This window comes from Alosa alosa, chromosome 1, assembly GCF_017589495.1.
Source record: "Alosa alosa isolate M-15738 ecotype Scorff River chromosome 1, AALO_Geno_1.1, whole genome shotgun sequence".
Taxonomy (NCBI): Eukaryota; Metazoa; Chordata; class Actinopteri; order Clupeiformes; family Clupeidae; genus Alosa; species Alosa alosa.
This window is the reverse complement of record NC_063189.1, coordinates 46,402,980-46,423,405: the sequence shown is the minus strand read 5'-3', so window position 1 is coordinate 46,423,405 and position 20,426 is coordinate 46,402,980. Positions and strand designations below refer to the sequence as shown.

Sequence of the window (20,426 nt, the reverse complement as noted above, 5' to 3'; positions counted from 1 at the left end):
TGTCAGTGTTGGCATATCACAAGCCATTATCTGTCTCCTCCACGTTCATTATTGAAGCTAATGATCTGTTGTCCTCTCGGCTCCCTATTGAAAGAGGACTACATTAAAAGTCTCTTACTAAGTTAATTAGTAATTATAAACGTTAAAGATTAATCAGTGGAAGAGTGGCTTAAGGTTTACGTCTCCTGGTGCAGAGAGGGGGGGGGGCAAATGGAAAGACAAAAGGGCCACGTCGCCTCAATGTTCAAAATGAACTCTGGGCTAATGCTCTGGGTGGAAAGAGAGGAAGTGGAGGGAGGAGGACCTGGAAAACTGTTGCACTTGGAAACACAGTTCTTTTTTGTGTGAGTGAGTGTATGTACACGCATGTGTGTGTGTGTGTGTGTGTGTGTGTGTGTGTGAGTCATGCATGCAAGTTGGAGCTTGTGTCTGCATGATTTCCTCAATAATTGACGACGAAAAAATTTGCACGACACAATAAAGTGTAAGGTTTCAGCAGAACGCGAGGGCAACTCCTCTGATGTTCTCTCAGTATAAAAGAATATTTGAACTGCAGACACGTACAGATTTTTTTTTTTCAAATCATGGAAAAGAAAAAATATATCACAGAGACAGTACACGCAAAAAAAACACACCGAATTAAAAAAAATAAAAAATGTGCCCGAATACATATGCGACAGCCGCCGTCGCGCTCCACCGCGCACACAAACACACATCTTGACTCAAGGAAGAGGATCGGCAGCACCCCTGTCATCTTCAACCGAGAGCCACATTAAAAGTGCAACAGAACAAACAGACACAACAACCCCCTCCGTCACCCACAATGAGTCGATTTTTCAGCCAGCGCACAAGCAAGGCGCTCCCTACCATGATGCAACCTGGCACACACCATGCAACGGGCCGCACGCCTCGCCTTCCACTGCAATTGCGGTGCAATTAAAACCATGATGCAAACGCATCGTCTGCATCAAACGCTCAGCAAAGAGACGGCGAGAGCAGAGATGTTTCCACGCGTGCACAGAGATTTTTATTAGCACATCTGCGATCAGCGATTGCGTGGTGCTGTGGCTGCTTTTGTGGCTGCGGGAAGTGTGTGTGTGTGTGTGTGTGTGTGTGTGTGTGTGTGTGTGTGTGTGTGATTTTCCCTCTGTACCCCATGTGTGAGGAGTGTGTGCCGAGCAGCAGGGCCCCAGGGGCTCAGGAAAGGGGACGGAGCTGGCAGCCCGCCGCATCGGAGAGGTCAAGAAAACACACACACATATGCTGGACACACATGTACATACACACGCGCACACACACACACACACACACACACACACACACACACACACACACACACACACACACACACACACACACACAATGTTTAGGCAGTAGGGAGGAGTTCATTGTTATAGATTGCTATTGTATATCCAAACACTTAATGAAAGTACAGTCCTTTGTTTATGTGTTTCTGCTGGAGTCATATATCATGGGACTAAAACAGAAAACTAAGGACCACCTTTGTGTTATTGATGTTCCTGATCATGCATGACATCTGAGCCTAGATTGCTTCAGTGACTCATTGCTTTCACACAATTCTGATGAAGTGAAGGTAACATGTAAAATAAGTGACATCAATCATCTGTGGTTTTAAACTGGATTAAAAACATGAACTGTGACATTATTGATCAAGGTCTTTCCTTCCTGTGCACACTCTGTCTTTGTTCAAAAAATAGAGACAATGCACGTTCATTTGACCTCTTGAGTGACTGCCTGCCTTACTACACGTCTGCCCACAAGTCTCTGAAGACCAGAAAACAACAACAGCACCAATACAAAAAAAATGGTGCCACTTGGAGTGGGTGCACTGAGAAGTGGATCAGGAAGAGCTGATGGTGGTGCGGTAGAGGTGGTGTGTGTGTGTGTGTGTGTGTGTGTGTGTGTGTGTGTGAGGGGTGGGGGGCGTTTGTAGCGGCTGGCCACTGGCCCGCAGCACCTGAAACCTATTAGAGAGCTTTGGAACATTCCACAGGGTTCCGGCGCGGCGGCCAGAGGGCACGGTAAAGGTCTTCACTGAGAGGGCGGCTAATCAGCAGCCCATTTGCACTGTAAACCCTGGGGGGCCGGCAAGGTGAAAACAAGAGAGGCGGCTCCGGGTGGGAGGGGAGGGGGGATGGGAAGCCACATGAAGCCTGCAAACAGCCTCAGCCCACGAGCCGCTCGGGTGAAGAAATAAGACAAGCGCAACAGGACAGCCAGATACATGCCTCTGTTTTTTTCTCCCTCTCTCTCTCTCTCTCTCTCTCTCTCTCCATCCTCCCCCTCCTCCTCTCTACTTTTCAAATCCCCTAGAGGTCAGCACTTTCAGTCACGACCGGTGTAACCTTTTTTTTCTTCCTCCTTCCTGTTTATTTATACTGGACCCCGTACATGTACAAGAGCAGGTTCTGTTTTTATCGACTTGAAGACAAACAGCTTCTCTGTCCTACAGTTGTTTTGCAGACGGGTGGATTGTATTGAATTGCATCATTTGCATCAGATGCACCAGGCCGCAATAACAAACCTGGCTGATCGCGCTGCCCGCTGCCTTTAGCAAAGCCTTGCGGTGTTCACACCGGACGGACTGTGCCCCGTGGAACGAGGGATCGGCATTCCGGCGGTGGAACCTCAATGAGCTCGGTGTCGAGGCGAGCGGGTGTGAGTGAGTACGTTTCTCCGGCACGTTCTCTGCGGGCATGGCAGTGTCCCGAAAGCAGACAGATGGGCAGGACAAGCCTCGCTGGCTGGCCTCCAGGAGCCCAGCGCTGGCTGCCAGCTGTTGACCTTACCCGCTGACCAAGCCGTCGCGGGCCTGGCAGCGTACGCCCAGCAGGGAGGGGCATCAAGTCCAACGCTGCTCACATTATTATTAGGGCCTCAGTACTGGGAACAAGGCTCCCTGGAGTGTGGTAAATGTGCAAATGTGAACACAAACACACACAAGTGCATGTATACACTTACATATACACAGCTACACAGTGCTTTGCCAACCAGAAATAGCCACAGTCTAACGAGACGGTGGCTTTGTGCCCCTTTCATGTCTACTGTTTCCATGCTGTGATGGACAGCATATTTGATATTTGATAACAGCTGCCATCAGATAGGACAGAAGCTGAGATTTTTATCTTTGTCACTGGATTGGCACGTAAATAGCCAGTACACCAGAGAAACTTTGAATTCAGACACGTACATGTGTAAATTAGCTCGCCAAGTGAAACTAGCCACTGCATTCGCTGTCGCGACTGACACGAGCTGTCATCGCCGGTGTCACGTCCCGCGGAAGACGCGGCGGGGTGCTAAGTGAAACGTTAACCCGTCTCCCCCCACCTAATCCTCCTCTGGCCACCGCCCGCCTCCGAGGCCGAGGGAGCCAGCGCCGCGGTCCCTTTCTCCCTCTCTCTCTCCCTCCTAAGGCCCAGGCGGAGCATTTGAGCGGTGTGGGTTGCAGCTTTGACCTTTACGGAAGTCAGTGCTGTCTGTTTGCACTGCCCCCATCCCCTTCAGCAACCCCCCCCTCCCCGACCAACCCCCTCAATCCCCTCCACTCCACTGCATCACTGCCCACCCGCCCCCCATATCTCTGGATCCCCAGCCCCTGCTCGCCTGCTTAGTAACCCCTGCCGAGGGTGGAAGGTAGCGAGGCAGTGAGGCGGCGAGCTGAGCTCAGGAGAGCGCGCTTGCTTCCCTGGCCTCCGTGACACCTTGGCACCCCCGGAGGGCCCTGCGCTAGCACAAAGGCTAATTCTGATCATCCACTATTTATGGGGGTACTTTAGAACAAGGGTTGGCATTAAGGGTGGTAATGCACACGTCCCCCTTTTTCCTGCGTATCAATAAAACATGGCCGGGGCCGCTAGCACAGGAGGAGAGGGACAGGGACCGGGAGAGAGAGAAAAGGACAGAGAGAGAGAGAGAGAGAGTCTCATGCCACCCGCTGCACTGCAACAAAAAACTGTACAGCACTCTCTGCGAACAATGGAGTCAAAAATGGATGATGCATAAATAATGCAGAGAGATTTTCATAATACCATACACACTGGCACACATACTGTATTGAGGGATACTATCTACAGTAAAAAACAGTATGCAGTAAAGCTACTTACACTGGTAAACAGTGTAGTGGGAACAAAGGGAGATTGCATCAATTGTGCGTGTGAATAGCATCAAGGATTTCTCTCGTCTCGATTTTTTTTCAGTGAAGGAATGACCATAACAGCACATAACAGCACAAAGAGTCCCCTACCGCTAACAGCACGGAAATGAACACAACCACTCAATGAAAGAAAGGGAGAGAGGAAAATAATAATTCTACTATTAACAATACAATACTAATAAAACTATATTTCTACTATTTCCCACCAAGTTCTTTGGCTAGTTCACAAAAATAAACTTTGACCATGGCTTAGAGGTAATAGATATTCAGACTTCAGATACTGTAGACATCTAAACTAAACCATTGCACAACACAGTTTAGTTTTTGTCTATCTTGAGTAGGACTATGGTGCACTATGAATTCTGGGTAAAGTAGGACACTTTTTAAAATAAAAATCATGGCTATCTGAGTAACCAAATCCAAATACTCAGCTCAACACTCACATCACCAGAACATGCTTGTCTTGGGGTCAAACAAGATGAAGAGGTCTTTAAAAATGACATGTTATTTTCATCTTCTACACTTTATAGGTCTTATTTATGGTTTTGTTTTAAATAATCAGGCATAAATGGTCACGGTTGTCCGAGCTGTTTGTGGAACCAGTCCATGGCTGTGTGAGCATCCCGAGCGAGTGGGGGAGTGAGTGCCGGCGTGCATGGTGGATCTGGTGGTGATGGAGAACGCGGGGCTGGCTGGCTGGCTGGCTGGCTGGGTGGGTGTGTGGGTGTGTGGGGTGTTGGTGGGTGAGACGGGCGCCACTGCTGTTTTATCATTCCCCTCATGGCTGCCGCATTAGTCTCCGAGAGGTATAATGCAACGAGCGGGAAGGTGCGCGTAATTGCTCATTAACAGCGGCACACTCGGCTGCGCGGGAGGTGACTGCGCTAACGAACGGAGAGGTGTTATTAATCACCAATTAATAAAAAGCAGGCGGAAATTGCGCCCAGTGTAGCGTACGCTCAGAATGGTTTCTCCCTACCTCTCTCTCTCTATCTCTCTCTCACTCTGTCTTCTCTTTTTAATTCATTCTCTCACTCTGTCCTTTCCCTGGACATGGTGTGTCAGGTTGTGCGTGTCACTGGATGAATTCTGCTTCAGATGGCAGTTGGGCATGGATAAAGTATCTACTGTGCTGGTTAATGGGCTGTGCAGGCTTAAGGGCAGTCACTGAGCACAACTCGAATGCTAACATACTGTAGCTTGTAAAGTGATTTATGAAAAACTCGCTACATTCATGAGAGTCATGTTGTGCATACCTCTATGTGCTTTTTCAATACATTCCTAATGGCATTCAGTGGTAGAAATACAATGCTTTGTTCATGTGAGTCATCTGACAACTTATTGTGATTTGTCCGTGTGTTACTTTGGCACCAGGAAAGACTCCCTTTGACACACCCACCCACATATCTCCACAAAGGCCCTGATGGAGCAGGCTGCCATCCCCGTGGTGGGGAGACCGCAGAGCCCAAGCAGTCAGCATGTCATCCTCCGCGCTCTTCCCAGGAGCTCCGGCGAACGCGTCGAGCCCGATTTACAGCCCTCTCATGGCAACGCATCACAATCCTCTCCTCTTCTCCCCCCTTCTCCTTAATGTAAACACTCATTTAGGCTTAATCTAACAGAGGGAATGGCTAGCAGATTGAGAATGGGGAAAGGGTGTTTTTTTTGTCTGCAGAGAAGGCCAGAGAGAGAGAAAGGGAGAGAGGGAGGGGAGGGGGGGAGAGGGAGGGAGAGAGGGAGAGGCAGGGGGACAGAATGGCGGAGGGCTAGAGGCCTCGCTCGCTCGCTCCCCGCTCCTCTCCAGCTTGGTAACAGCCCACGGTGCTGCCTCACACAGAGCGGCCAGCTGTACAGCAAATGTGTGCCCCTCTCCGCCCCCAGCCACCCCACAGCCCCCCCCCTCGCCCTCGCCTCCTGCCAGCCTCCACCGCCCCACCATCCCATCCCATCCCGCTCCGGCTGGGCCGAGTGGCCCACCAGCGCCACAGAGGCCTCCTCGCTGCCTCCTCGCTGCCTTGGCTTGGTCGCTTGCCTCTGTCACTGGACCAAAAAAACTGCTGCTAAAGGTGACCCTCAAATCAGCTTTCTGGAATTTTCCGCGCCTTTTCCATGTTTTGGGGTAGCTCGGACGGCCCGTCCTTCAGCTCTGACACATTGGCCGCCTCTGTTTGGCTACATAAAATACAAAGTAGGAAAGATTTTATTCCTTTATTTTTCCAGTATCTTTTATTTTATTTTATTTTTTGGCTTTTGGACAGTGTGTCTGGTTTAAGCAGCAGGTGCCGAGCTACACATCAGGGTTCTTCAAATCCGAGCGAGGGCTTTTCGCCCAGCAGGTCGGCCAGGTGAAAAACAGGCTCCCATGGAGCTGGGAGGGTCATAGTTCACACTGTTGTCAAAGAGGAGCATTCTGAAACCAAGCCCCGCTGGCAAACGCTAACCTGCTTATCTGTCAAGGAAAGACCTTCAAATGTGTCATCCAACACTTCAACTTTGACAAACACTGGACCTGACCAACAAAACAAGACAAGACCAACGCACCCAGTTTTTATTATTATCACCACAATATTTCATATTTCAAACTCAAAGTGAACCTACAGAATTTGGATTGAGAGATTTAATTATGAAACATCAAATATTTGTTTGTAAGCAAATTGACGATGAACAACCAAATCTTTAAATCTGTGTGGAGAACAACCAGAGCCTAAATCAACATCTTAAATAAACACGGGAGGGTGGGAAGGGGGAGAAATGACAGATTTGACGGAGCCCGTAACAGCTGAAGGCTGCGTAAATCCCTTCTCCTATAGCAAAGAAACGGACACCATGAGCACGGCGCGGCCGGCCATGCCAGAAAACTCCAAACTAAAGAGTGGCCAGCTGTCTTCTGGCCCACGATAAAATTGCTCCTTGGTTGGTGGCAATATCAAATTTTTTTTTTGCTGCCTTGATTGGAGTATCACATCAGGTCCCCAAACAGAGCGACCAGCTGTACAGCAAATGTGGAGGGATCCATCTGGGTCCTAGCAGGCTACGGCCTCCATCTCAGGGGCACGCAGGGGGCTCCTGGCAAGCTCGGCCTTCGCTGAGCCCACCAGCGAGCCCTCCCTCCACCCTGTCCGCCTGCTCGCCCTGCCCGCTCTGCCTGCCCGCTCGCCGCACATTGCACCCTCTCCAGCAATGTACCTGATTATCATGTTAAATGTTTAGCAGCTACGCGGCAAAGCTGTGCTTTTCTGCCGGCGATCGGGGGGCTCTGTCGGCATCTGAGCATAATGCCCATGCATCAAACTGCTTCTGGCGGAAGCACAAATGACAGGCGCAGTGGCTCTCTGTGGGGGAGCAGGGAGTATGGGATAGCAATGTGCTTGTGCGGGCCGGAGAGATGACGACGCTTTCTTCCTGAGCATTATCGTGTTTCAAAGATGGCTACAGTTTAACTCAGCGTAACACGCGCTCACTAATTTTTTTTATTCGCAATGCTGACCACGCCCTTTGTGCACCACGGGATCGTTATGTCACCACGCCTCGCTATATATAGTCATCTCGGTCAAACCGATACCGCAGAAAAGAGTGGTGAAGGAGGAGAAGGTTGTGGTGGTGGTGGGGGTGTGACGCTGGCGGCGGTCGTACCCCTAAAGAGTCGAGCGCCTGCCCCATTACCTACGCTAATAACGGTGACAGCTGAGCGCCGATGACCCCGGCCTCCCGTTTCGCCTCTCCTGTGCAGATGGCCATTAAAAGGAGAGAGTGTCCCTTTTTCAGGGGAGAAGGTATTTAGAGCTTTTTCCAAATGAGGACTTTATGTTTTTTTCCCCTGTTTTTTGGCTCAAAGTGGGTGTGCGGTAATTATGGTCCGGTCCAGTTTTAACCCCCATTGCCGTTGAGGGACTGCAGTGGAGGCCTGCTCCTCACTCGCTTATTAGACCCACGCCGATTGACGTTGACTCTCATCAATTTTATATGCAAATATTCTTTTTAGTATCGCTGGGATCATTTCCACTCGAGCTCCTCAACCAATTAATGACAGTCTTCTTTGCTCAAACCTGAAAGGCCAAATTGTTTGGGGATGTGTCCTTTTTCCATCTCTCTCTCTCCCTCTCCCTCTCTCTCTCTCTCTCTCTCTCTGTCCCTCTTTCCCTCTCCTATCCTATCTAATAATGCCCTTTTCTAACTTAATTTTTGTAAAAGCTGACCCTGAATCCATAATTACAAGGTCTTGTTAGCCATCAGTGTGCACGCTTTCACACATACACTAACACAGACTTGCGACTCTCACACTAGCGAGACGATCAATCTCGCTCCACACCAATGATACACTCCGCATCACCACACACCAGTACACACACACACACACACACACACACACACACACACACACACACACACACACACTCTCACACACACTCACAGAAAGACATTATAGTCAGGTTAGGGAAATCACACACACACCTCCTCTCAAATTACACTCACACCCATCCAGAAGGGGTTGGTGGGATGGGAGAGGTAGAAGCGGGGGTGTAGGGGGGTAGGGGGGCAAGACAAAAATCCGCCTGAGCCTGTTTATGCAGTGCAAGTGCGCTCCGCTCCTGAAAGAATTGCCTGCCGTGTTTAAATTTGCCGACACCGCCTAGGCGAGCGTCCCAAACAGAGAGGCAGTTCGGTTCCAGATCAATGAGCCTCGCTCCCACTGAAGAAAGCAGATAATGCAGAGTAATGAAAGACCCACCAAACAAGCAGAATAAATGAATGACTAAAGGCTGGTGAGACTGGAATTCAGACACCCACATACCGCTGGCAAAGGAGGGATGTCTGTTTGAATTCTGAGTTTCCTTCCAATTATTCTACCTGAATACCAATGATGCGTGTGTGTGTGTGTGTGTGTGTGTGTGTGTGTGTGTGTGTGTGTGTGTGAGAGAGAATGGGAGAGAGAGAGAGAATGGGAGAGAGAGAGAGAGAGAGAGAAGAGAGAGGGAGAACAAGCAAAGATGAGTCGGGAGGAGCGTGGTTCAGGATGTGTGGCATGGCTCATAACTTTGGCAAACACAAAGAGGCTTGAAGAGACCATTTCCAATAGTGACAGATGACAAACGTCATCCTGCTCATAGGGAGAGGCTTGAGCATGATTCTTATGAGCAGGTGTCATGACTCAAAGGTCACACTGGCTTTAAAACTGTGTGCTTTGCCACTAAACTACTTTCATGAGAGTTCCTGTTCACTGGCATTCTGTTCTGACATTCAAGCTGTCTGATTTAGAGTTAGAGTCAAGTTGGTGCCTGGTTGAATTTTAAATGAGCAAGCATTCAGTTATTCAGTTCATAAAAAGGTCAGACACATGTAATAGCATAACCCCCCCCAAAAAAAAATAAATAAAATAAACAAATAAATAAATAAATAAATAAATAAATAATAAAATATTTAATAAAAAATAAAAATAAATAAATAAACTAAACAGTCAGTGTTTATGTGGTATTCCTATGGCAGACATCCATTGAGTTCTTCAACACAATACACACAAGTTTTAAACCAAAGTGTTGTACATGGTCCATATACATTTAGTCAGCACTCATGACAAAGATTACATGTCTTTGTGATGCTAATGGGCTCTCCATCATCCCTAATGACATGTATAACCCTTAGATGAACAAGGATGGCAATCACATTACAGTAAAGGCACGTTGCAGCTGAGTGTATTACATATAATCTGTCCAACAACTGTCCATTTACAGTAGCCCAGTCCTCAGAGAACAATAGACTAAGCACAACCATGGGTCAAGTTGGGGTTGTACAGCAATCTAGCGTGATTGGCCCTGACCATTCTCAACGTCCCTCTCCTGCCGGAATGGACGGGCTGGCCTGCTGACTCGGGCATAAAATGGGATGAAAATGCAACGTTGCCAGAAAAGCAGTTCCCATCTGGGACAATGTTTTCTTCCCCATTGTCCTCCTGTCCGGGAAGGGTGTCAGGCAAACCTCAGCGAGTCTGCACTGTTAAATGCCTCCTTTATCATGCTGCTCCTTCCTCCCAGCGCAAGCAGCCAGGGTTTGGTGGCTATAACCATCATCAAGTCCCACAACCACCCACATGAAGGTCATAAGAGCAGACTCTGGGTAAAAACAACCCTGAGGGCTGCCACCCAGCACACAACTCTGCTCTAATAGGCCCATATGAACAAAACAAAACCCATTGGATATATGGATAACAGACATTCAATGTAATTGTTGATGCCTTTTGTATTAAATGATTAATCAATTGATATTGATGATTGTGTTGTTGCTTGACTACATATAATTTGTATAAATAACAGTAACTAAAAGCAGAGAACATTGTTCAAAATTGTGCAGTCAAAAATGAACAGCATGCCACTGTAAAAATGAATTAACCAAAGAGAAACCACATATTGTGTTCTCTCAGACAGCATTAATCTGGAAACTTATCATAATGGGTGCCTAAAAAAATTATCGGTTTATACAGAATCATTTCTATTAAGCATTCACTCTAAAAACTGCTGGGTTGTTTCAGTGACCCAAATGCTGGGTCAAGGCATCTGGATGATGTTTTGGGTAGATTTGACCCAGCGTTGGGTTAGAAATAATACACGTAATCGAGGCTCGACCGTTAGGTCTCCATTTAAATCGAGCAGAAGAGTTCTATAAAGCATTTGAGTTTTAGAGTTCTATAAAGCGTTTGGGTTTTACTATATTTTATGTTACCATGCCGCTAATGTTTGAGAGTAAGAATGGATGAAAGGATTCACTTACCAAGCATGTGATTGGCAACATGGACTTGAATGTCCCATTCGCTGTAGAAGACCATCTGGCACTTGATGCACTGGTAGGTCTTCTTCTAAGTGCAAAGAAAAAACATCATACAAAGAACTTTTGAAATTCTTAAACACTGAAGTGGAATGAAACTAAAATGATCTGAAGACAGTTCTAAAATATAATCACAGCATCTGGCATAAGTGCCTTTGTCTCACTTCATCTATTAGCATTACATTTGCATTCCATTTTAGCCTGTGCCACAGCCTCAAAATAACTTTCAAAGTGACATTCTCCGAACTCCCCGATGGGATGGCGTTACTTGTGATTCTCACCTCGTCGGTCGTCGCCGGGCTCACTCTGGGCATCGGGGACACCTGTGGGGTGCGGAGCTGGCCGCTGCCGTCCCCGGCCTGGTCCTTGTGCACCGTCTGCACGTGCGTCTGCAGCTCGGCCTCCGACTCGAACTTCACGTTGCAGCTGGAGCAGCGGGTCTTGGCGGCCGCCGACGAGGAGGAGGATGTGGATGAGGCCGAAGAGGAGGCGGCTTTGCCCTTGGCGTCGCTGGGGCTGTCTCCTCCATGGCCCCAGGAGCCCGCGGTCCCCGAGGACACTGGGGCTCCCTGCTGCTGCTGCTGCTGCTTGGCTCCATTCATGGTGGGGCTGGAGCTCTTGCTGCCGGCCGCGCTCACGCAAGCGGCGCACAGCCCGTAGGGCAGTCCATTGATGTCCAGCTTGACCAGGTCCTGCTTGGAGCGGAACTCCTTCAGGCACGAGGCGCACTTGAAGAGCTTCTGGGCCTGGTGGTGCTGACTGTGCTGGTGAGGGATGACATGCGTGCGGCCGACCGGGTGGTTGGTGGACATGGTGCCAGTCTTCTGCATGTGGAACGTGCCGTGGATCTTGAGCTCGAGCGTGGAGGTGACGGTCTGCATGCAGACAACGCAGCGGAAGCCGGTCAGCGAGTTGCGCAGGTCCGGGTGCATCTGGCAGTGCTCCAGAAAGTCCTCCTCGCTCTGCAGCGGCATCTTGCAGATGCGGCAGCTGCCCGTGTCCAGGCTCTTGCTGTGGGTGACCTTGTGCTCGGTCAGCGTGAGCAGCGAGGGGAAGCGCTCGCCGCAGATGGGACACATGTAGTGCTTGACCGGCCCCAGGTGGGTCTGCATGTGCTCGCGAAGTCCGGCCTCGGAGAAGAAGGTCCGCGAGCAGACGTTGCACTTGTGGCTGCCCTTGATCATGTCGGCCTTGCGCTTGTGCATGGCGCTCTCGCCGGGCCGGATGTTGTGGTCGCGGAGCTGGTGGTTGGTCAGCAGGGACTCCATGGTGTACGAGGCGCCGCAGATGTCGCAGCTGTACATCACCTCAGAGGTGTCCACGTCCTCCTCGCTGCCGTCGTGGCTGTTGTGGGACTCCCCGGCGCCGACGTGACCACCACCTCCTCCTCCACCTCCGGCTCCACCTCCTCCTCCACTGCCGCCGTGGCTGTTGCCCATGAGGCTCTGCAGCTCGGGGTCGTCCTTGGACACGGGGTCGCCTCCGCCCGAGGTGGAGCCGTTGGTGCCGCAGTTCTGGGCCTTGCCCTCGAACACGCAGTGCTTCTCGCGCAGGTGGCGCTCCAGCAGGATGATGGCGTGGAAGGCCTTGCTGCAGAAGCGGCAGTTGTACTTCTTGCTGTGCGTGGTGATGTGGCACTGGAGCTCCACCTCAGTGCTGAAGGACTCGCCGCAGAAGATGCAGCGGTGCGCCCGGCCCTGGTTCTCCAGGTGGCTGTGCTTGACGTGCAGCTGCAGGTCCGTCTCGTGGCGGAAGTCCCAGTTGCACGAGGTGCAGCGGTACACCTTCTTCTCGTTGCTGTGCTTGACCGCCAGGTGGAGCTGGGTGGACACCTTCGAGTCGAACACCTCCTGGCAGAGCGTGCAGCGGAAGAACACGAAGGTGTGCATCTCCAGCAGGTGCTTCTGCAGGTCGTCCACGGTGGTGAACTGCTTGTCGCAGCTCTCGCAGATGTAGTAGGTGGAGGTGATGGTGAAGTGCACTGTCACGTGCTTCAGCAGGGACTCCTGGTTGGGGAAGTCCTTGTTGCACTGCGGGCAGGTGAGCATCGGCACCACGCTGTCCAGGTGCGTCTTGAGGTGGGTCTGAAAGAGGTCCAGGCTGGTGTACTTGGCGCCGCACTGGTTACAGATGAACTCACTGGCCGAGCGCGAGGACTGAGTGGCGTGCTTGAGCAGAGCCGTGTCCACGGACACGGGGGACGAGGGGCTCAGGGCCCTGAGTGACCGCTTGCCGTTGTTCATGTAGTTGAGCGCCAGCGGGATGTTCTTGTGGTTCTCCTTGATGTGCTTGTTGAGCTTCAGCACGCTGTTGAAGATGGGCGAGTTGGTGCAGTACGAGCAGGAGTAGACCTCCACGATGGGGTCCTTGGAGCTGACCGCCAGTGGCGAGTCGAAGCGCAGGCTGCCCGTGTCGCAGTGGGTCTGGCGCACGTGCTCGTCCAGCGTGGCCTCGGTCAGGAAGCCCATGAAGCACTGCGGGCAGAAGAAGGCGTTGCTCTCCTTGGCCACGGGGCTGGGGAAGCCGTGTGAGCAGCGGATGTGCTCCTGGAGGGCGTTGAGGTCGCCCAGGACCTCCGGGCAGAAGTTGCACTGAAGTAAGGCGTCCGATAGTGTGGCCAGCAGCGCGGAGGGGTCCTCGGCGTTGTGCACCTGCTTCAGGTGTTCATTGAGATTGAAGAGAGATGGCAGCACCTCCAGGCAGAACTGGCAGGTGTGGGCTTGCTCCGGCTTGTCCAGGTGCATGGTCTTCAGGTGAATCTGCAACACGGCTAGACTGGAGAACACCTGCTTGTTGCAGTAGATGCAGCTGTAGGCGGTTTTGGACTGCTTGGCCAAGCGGCCAGGCATGTCGGAGGCGTGCTGGGCGGTCCTCTTCCTCCGGCCGCGGGTCTTGGGGACCGGCGGCGCCGCGTCCACCATGGTGGAGCTGTCCACGGAGAGGTTGGAGTCGGGCGTGGTGCTGGACACGGACGTGTAGCCCACCGTCAGCAGCGAGGGGCTGTTGCTGTGGTTGCTGGACTCGGGCAGCTGGTGGACGTCCATGTGGGCGTAGAGCTCCTCCACGGTGGCGAAGTGCTCGGAGCACACGGCGCACGCGTGGCCCTTGCGGTCGCGGTCGCGCCCGTGCGCCTGGTCGATGTGGCTCAGCAGCGTGCCCTCGTCGCCGAAGGGCTCGTGGCAGTAGATGCACTGCAGCCCGGGCCCCAGGGCGGCGTCGTCCGACGGCGAGCACTCCGGGTGGCACTCGGCGATGTGGCGCTGCAGCTCCTCGGGCACGTCGAAGCCCTCCTCGCAGCGGCTGCACTTGCGCGTCTCGGCCCGGCCGCCCGCTCCCACGCCCTCCTTGGCCCCGCGCTCGTGCACCTGCATGTGTCCGTGGAGCGAGCTGGAGTTGAGGAAGCCACGGCGGCACACGGGGCACTTGTGCGGCTTGTTGGAGGCGTGCGTCTTCATGTGGATCTTGAGGTGGTCGCTGCGCGAGAAGGCCGAGTCGCACTCGCCGCAGTGGTACTTCTTGTCGCCGGTGTGCAGCTTGACGTGCCGGTCGCGGCTGCGCTTGTGCTTGAACAGGCGGCTGCAGAAGGTGCAGCTGAAGGGCAGCTTGTCGCCGTGGCTCTGCTCGTGGCGCTTCAGAAAGCTCAGGCGACTGAAGGACTTGTCGCAGAACTGGCACGGATAGGGAAGGCCGGGAACGCCTTCCTCCTCACCAAAGTCGTAGTCATCGCCGTGGCCGGGGGACGTCTGGTCTTTGCTGGAGGGCGAAGATGCAGGCCAAGAGCAGGAAGGGTCATCCTCAAGGTCAGCTCCGTCTACAATGACAGGAATGGGAGAATGGAAGACAATTACACTACAAGTGATCACACACATAAAGCATAGGCCATTACAGTGCATAAGTACTTATACTGTACACTTAAACCCCATGTCTACCTGTGTGTAAAAGGTACTGTGTGTTCTTTTCATGGAATCTCCTGTTAGAAAAAATGAAGAGGATATACACACTCTGTGTGTGTCAATCTGTTGGTGTTTGTGTGGCTGGAAGAGGTGGGAAGGGAGAAAGAGACATGGAAGAAGATCACAAGATCACAAGATCACCGTGGAAACCAACAATGCCGAGTTGCTATTTTTCCTTCTTTTCTTTCTTTCTAATTTGCAATGGAACTTTAAACATGGCCACTTCTTCATATAATACCTCACTTTAGGAGTCATTTCAAAAAAGTACATTTAAATAAGTAATTTAGAGCATAATTAAAGGGGGGAAAGAAGTACAAGAAAATTAAAATGCTTTTACCACAATTAACCTTGTAGGTGGTCATGTAATGACTAAACCCACTGCGACTCAAAAAGTAATCTGACATTTTCACCCAGCTCGACGCTATTGGCTGCTCTAAGATGGATGCCCTGCGTGAGGTAAATTAGAATACCTCTATTATTCTTTAACAATCACTTGGATTGTTTCTACAAAAAAGACCCCACAATGACCACACATTGAAGTAAAGAAATATAGGTATTTTAGAACTAAAATCTAGAGATATTTAACTCTTTTGATAAAAATATAGAAATGGTCATAATGGATGTAAGAGTGTATTTGAAAATAAAGCTTCTTCTTCTTCTTTTTCTTATTCTTTCTTGTTCTTTTTCTTACTAGTAGTAGTAATAGTAGTACTTCTGCTACTACTATGAATAACAATAATATATTCTAATATACATATAAAAAACAGAATAGCAGTTTCCTGCATACTGCATGGGCGTACACATTCATGGCCAGTTCATCAATGTTGGCACAAGTGTGTGAGCGAGTCCTGACGGCACAGAGGCATCCCTACAGCGGGGGCACTGGCTATCTGGCACTGCCCTCTCGTAGCCCGTGCCAGGGGCCAGCGAGCGGGGCAGGGTTGGGGGGATGGAGAGAGGCAGGGATGCTGGAGAGGAGAGAACGCCCTACCAGGCTCGACCAAGGACGGACAGGTGCAGCCCGTGACCTGAGGTAACTGGGCAACTGTCAGTGAATCCCCCTTTTTCTTTTACAGGTAGCCTACATTCATCACACACACACACACACACACACACACACACATATACATACAGACACACACAGACGTGCACATGCGCACAGGCATATGCACACTAACACACACACACATTCACACTTATCTTTCACCACACAGTATCTATCTCAAAGCATAGTGTGCACATTGAGCACAGGAACAAAAGCAAAAAAATCTGACAAAACTCCATAATACACCCAGTGCACTGCTTTCCCCTAGTTCAAAAGGTTACAGGCCACTACTTCCTCAGCTGAATTCTAAGTGCTGTGAACTTCCGCACTAAAATAAAACACTGCAATTCCTACTCTTTGGAAAACAGCGAGTCAAAAGGCGAAGCTGAGAACAGGAAAAACAAGGGGAAGCTGCTGAGATTTATGAGGCGGCCGAGGGAAGGCATTAAGCTGGCTGTCTGGACGTAGCCTCTGCTCGGTCCTTCAGTGGACAGGCCAGTCTCTTGGAGTGTTTTTTTTTTGTGTGTCTTTTTTTTTGCTGTAGATATCTGCTTTCTGTCAGGACAACATGCCCCTCAACGAGTACTTAACCCGCTGTGGCCTATCTTCAGGAAACAGATGGGGTCAGGGGGCATCCCCCTGTTCCTTCAAACTGCTGAAAGAGGCACATTGACGGCTACCTCCTCACCGCCGAGCCGGCCTCCCGGAAACCTCCCAGCCCCGGGCATCGTGCCAGGCTGACACGGGCTCACCATGCCAGGGAGGCCTGGACCACAGCACAGAAATGCACAGTGTTTTAGGATCTTTTTATTTTTCATGACTGATGACTGGCGGTTTACGAATACAGTTTCCTGTGAAGGAGCCTTAACTGCAGCGAGTAAAAAAGCTGTCTATGACTGATGCTTCAAAACAAAATATCTCTTAACAGCAGATACTAGAGTATCATGCCCCACTTGACCAGTATCAACAAATGAAAACTTTTGCTTTGGTTTATTTTTCTTCTTTTGTTACTGCTAGTGGTGCATCAAAATTATATTCCTCAATAAGTCATATTTAAAAGCATAGTTTTAAGATTGTGATATTAAGCAAAATAACTTTCAGTATCTCTACTATGAATGGGGAGAGAGAAAACAGGATACAACAGTCCACACACACAGACATGTGCAACACACACACACACACACACACACACACACACACACACACACACACACACATTGAGAAAGTGAGAGAGAGAGAGAGAGAGAGAAAGAGACAGAGACGAGTGTGTGAACACCGGCGGATGAGAGCACAGATTGCCCCGGGGGACCCGAGAGGAAAAGAGTGCAGGGCGTTTTTTTTTTTTTTTTCTCGACATGTTTTCCCCTCCTTCACCCAGACGAGAAATGCCCGGGCCCCGGCAGCCTGAGTAAATAAAAGAGCAGGGCCTCACTTCCAGCGTCTCGCGGGCCAGGAGCCCGTGTGCACGACAGCGCTCTCTGTGCCGCTGCCAAAGGGGATGCTGGGGCCTGAAAACCTACACCCTGCAGCTGAAGGGCTGTCTTTGTTGGCCTGCCAAAGCCTTCCTGAGCGTCCTCCAGCCAACAGCCTGTCACGTCCTGGGAGGAAGACCTCCATCTTAGGACCCGACGCTGTTTTGAGTTTTTCCTTTCTCCCCCCCCTCTCTCTTTCTCTTTCTCTCTCTCCCTCTCTGTCTGTCTCTTGTTTTAAATGTGTACAGCTCAGAACAAAACAACACATTTGCTAGGCTCACGCGGGGACAGCTGGAAACTCGTTTGACATCTGTTTTGTTGGGGGAGCGTTTGCCAGCAAAATAGCAACATGGAGGAGTGTGTCAAAGACGTAGAGCGTCTCGCTAAAGAGGAGCCTACCCTGCGTCGATACCACACAAGGGGGGTAGAGGAGGAGGAGGCGTAGCGGAGGAGGAGGCGTAGGGGAGTAGGAGGCGTAGGGGAGTTCACACACTCTGCTGCTCTCTGCTGAGTACCTCTTTCCCCTACTCTTCCCTCCCTTCTGGTGAGGAGATGGGACTTCCAGAGACGTACCCGTCATTTCTCAAAGCACATCCAGACTAAACTCATATGACCCTCACCGTCCCCTGTCTTCAGCCTTGTATAATATTCCACCTTCCCATTGGCCTGACTCAACTGCCGCTGCACCCTTATATAGTCCTGGCCCTGGTTGAGCAAACAGCCTTGCTCAAATAAGAGTGGGTGTATGTGTGTGTGTGTGTGTGTGTGTGTGTGTGTGTAGGGGGACCTGGTCTACGGGCTGGCTAGCTGACTGACATGCATATGGCTCGGACGGAACCCACTGCGAGCCGCACTGACCTGCGCCAACGCCAGTACATTAGCCCTTTTGTTTCCAGACTGGACGGCTCTTGTTAAGAGGGCTGGTGACAGCCACAGCTCAAAAGATGCAGGAAGAGATAGCAAGAACAGAAGGGAACTACAACATGAGTGAGGGAAAGAAAGAAAGAAAGAAAGAAAGAAAGGGGAGAATGCAAGGTAGAGAAGGAGAGAAGAGGGGTGAGAGAGAAAGAAAGAGTGGAAGAGACAGAAAATGATAAAAATGGGGGGGCTAACAGGTGGAGTGGTATGCTGAGAGGAAGTTAATGAGTGGAACTAAGCCACCAACTTTGTAGTGGCGTGATTTTGGTGCTAATTGCTGTGCTGTACAGCGAGGAAGAAGATTTTGTTTTCCTGCTAGTGGATGGCAACGGCAGGAATGGGAAAGAAAAGGTGAGACAATCACCTCTCTCTTTGGTGAGCCAGGACTGTGTGAAGATTGACACATTAGACGCGAGGGTGTCCATCTCAGACCCTCTCTTTTTCACTCTTGTTTCTTCTTTCCGCCACTAAGGTGGTGAAGTATTCCTGTCGCATGTGTCATGCCTCTCCTAAGGGACTGTCGGTGTATGCCCATTTTCAGATGTTGACACTCAGACATACCTGGGAACCTGTTTCAGTCTGGCAGCAGTCACAGTCTGTTTTCACCTCACTCAAAACACGGTAATGAGTAAACTCCAGCAACTTCAAACAAAGTACTTTGAGAATAAACCTCCACAGCAGATTTGCATCTGAGATATAAAGCTGTTAAACCACGGGATGGCATATAAAGTGACTCTGTATCTCTGCTGCTTAACTGTCATGTTAATGTATTGAGAGTGACACTTCAAGTCACACTTTATAAGAGATATAAATACTCCATAAATGTACATACTATGCTAATAAACAGACTAGACTTTTATGTCCATAGATACATAAATCATTTCATCCAATTCTCAGTGTGTGTGTGTGTGTGTGTGGGGTGGATGCGTGTGCATGTGCGTATGTGCTTTTACCTCATGCTTGCATGAGGCATGCATTGATTCATTAGCTTAAAAGAACTGTCAACTTGTCTGATATAATACGTGACCCCAGTTCATATTGCGCGAAATAAATCCTTTAACAGTCACGGAAATAAAATGGTGAGCAACTCCCCCGAGATGGCTGATGTGTCACCACAAAGCCTGCACCATTCCCTGGAACACGCTGTTTGAACAATACAATGTCATGTGCTGTGCTATGTCTGACACTTGCAGTTAAGATCTAATGATAAGATCCCAGAGAGCCATTTGTTTAGCAGAGAACCTCTGAAAGTGATTTAAATTTAAGGGCTAATTCCTATTCTTGTTCCATCATTTGTAATTCAGGCAGGTTTGAGGCTAATCACTGCTATACGCGGACTCGGCTGTCTCGGGGGCTAGAGGGAAGCTATCTTGCATTTGGAGCAACGGTAGCAGGTAGGAAATAGTGCCACACAACAGCAGCATAGTTTTTAATAGCAATAAACCCTTTATATAGACAGATTAATCATACGGCTGTGTTCAACCACATACAGGAAAAACTACTGAGTAGTGTTTCTTCATATTTTTTAGAGATAGTGTACATTTTTAGCTTTGTGTGCATCTTCTTACCCTGGTGTCATCTGTGGTCAAAAGGGCTGATTGTCACACCTGGTTTATATATGGCTGCCACACACAGACACACACGCACACACATACACACAAACACACACACACACACACACACACACACACACACACACACACACACACACACACACACACACACACAAACCCATGCACACACACACACCCCACACACACACACACACACACACACACACATACACTCACAGAGTCTGTTTTCTTTCTCTTCATCAGCTCCTTTCCCACATACACCCAACAAGCACTTTCTCTCTCTCTCCCTGTCACTCTCTCTCCTTCCTCCTCTCTATCTCACTCTCTTTTCTTCTCCCTCTCTCTCCCTCTCCCTAAGCAAATACAATATGCTTCTTTACACATCACTGAGAAATGTCAGGCCCCCGCGTGGGTCTTGCCATAGATCAATCAAATCTGCCATGCCACTGGAGAAGGCAGGCAGTGCAGGGGAGG

The 20,426-nt window shown here is 50.2% G+C and overlaps 1 protein-coding gene across 9 annotated transcripts in view; it reads right to left on the bottom strand.

Annotated features, from left to right (window-relative positions):
* Positions 1-20,426, bottom strand: part of LOC125303960 (zinc finger protein 521) — a 107,042-nt gene that overhangs the window by 46,263 nt on the left and 40,353 nt on the right. For 7 of the 9 annotated variants that reach the window (XM_048258436.1, XM_048258524.1, XM_048258607.1 and 4 more), the window contains 2 exons: positions 11,272-14,801; positions 10,937-11,021 (listed from right to left, as the gene is read on the bottom strand). In XM_048258436.1, the coding sequence (XP_048114393.1) occupies positions 10,937-11,021; positions 11,272-14,445 (3,259 nt within the window). In that variant the 5' untranslated portion in view covers positions 14,446-14,801. The remainder of the gene's footprint in view (positions 1-10,936; positions 11,022-11,271; positions 14,802-20,426) is intronic. The other 2 variants (XM_048258124.1, XM_048258269.1) reach the window with 1 other exon arrangement.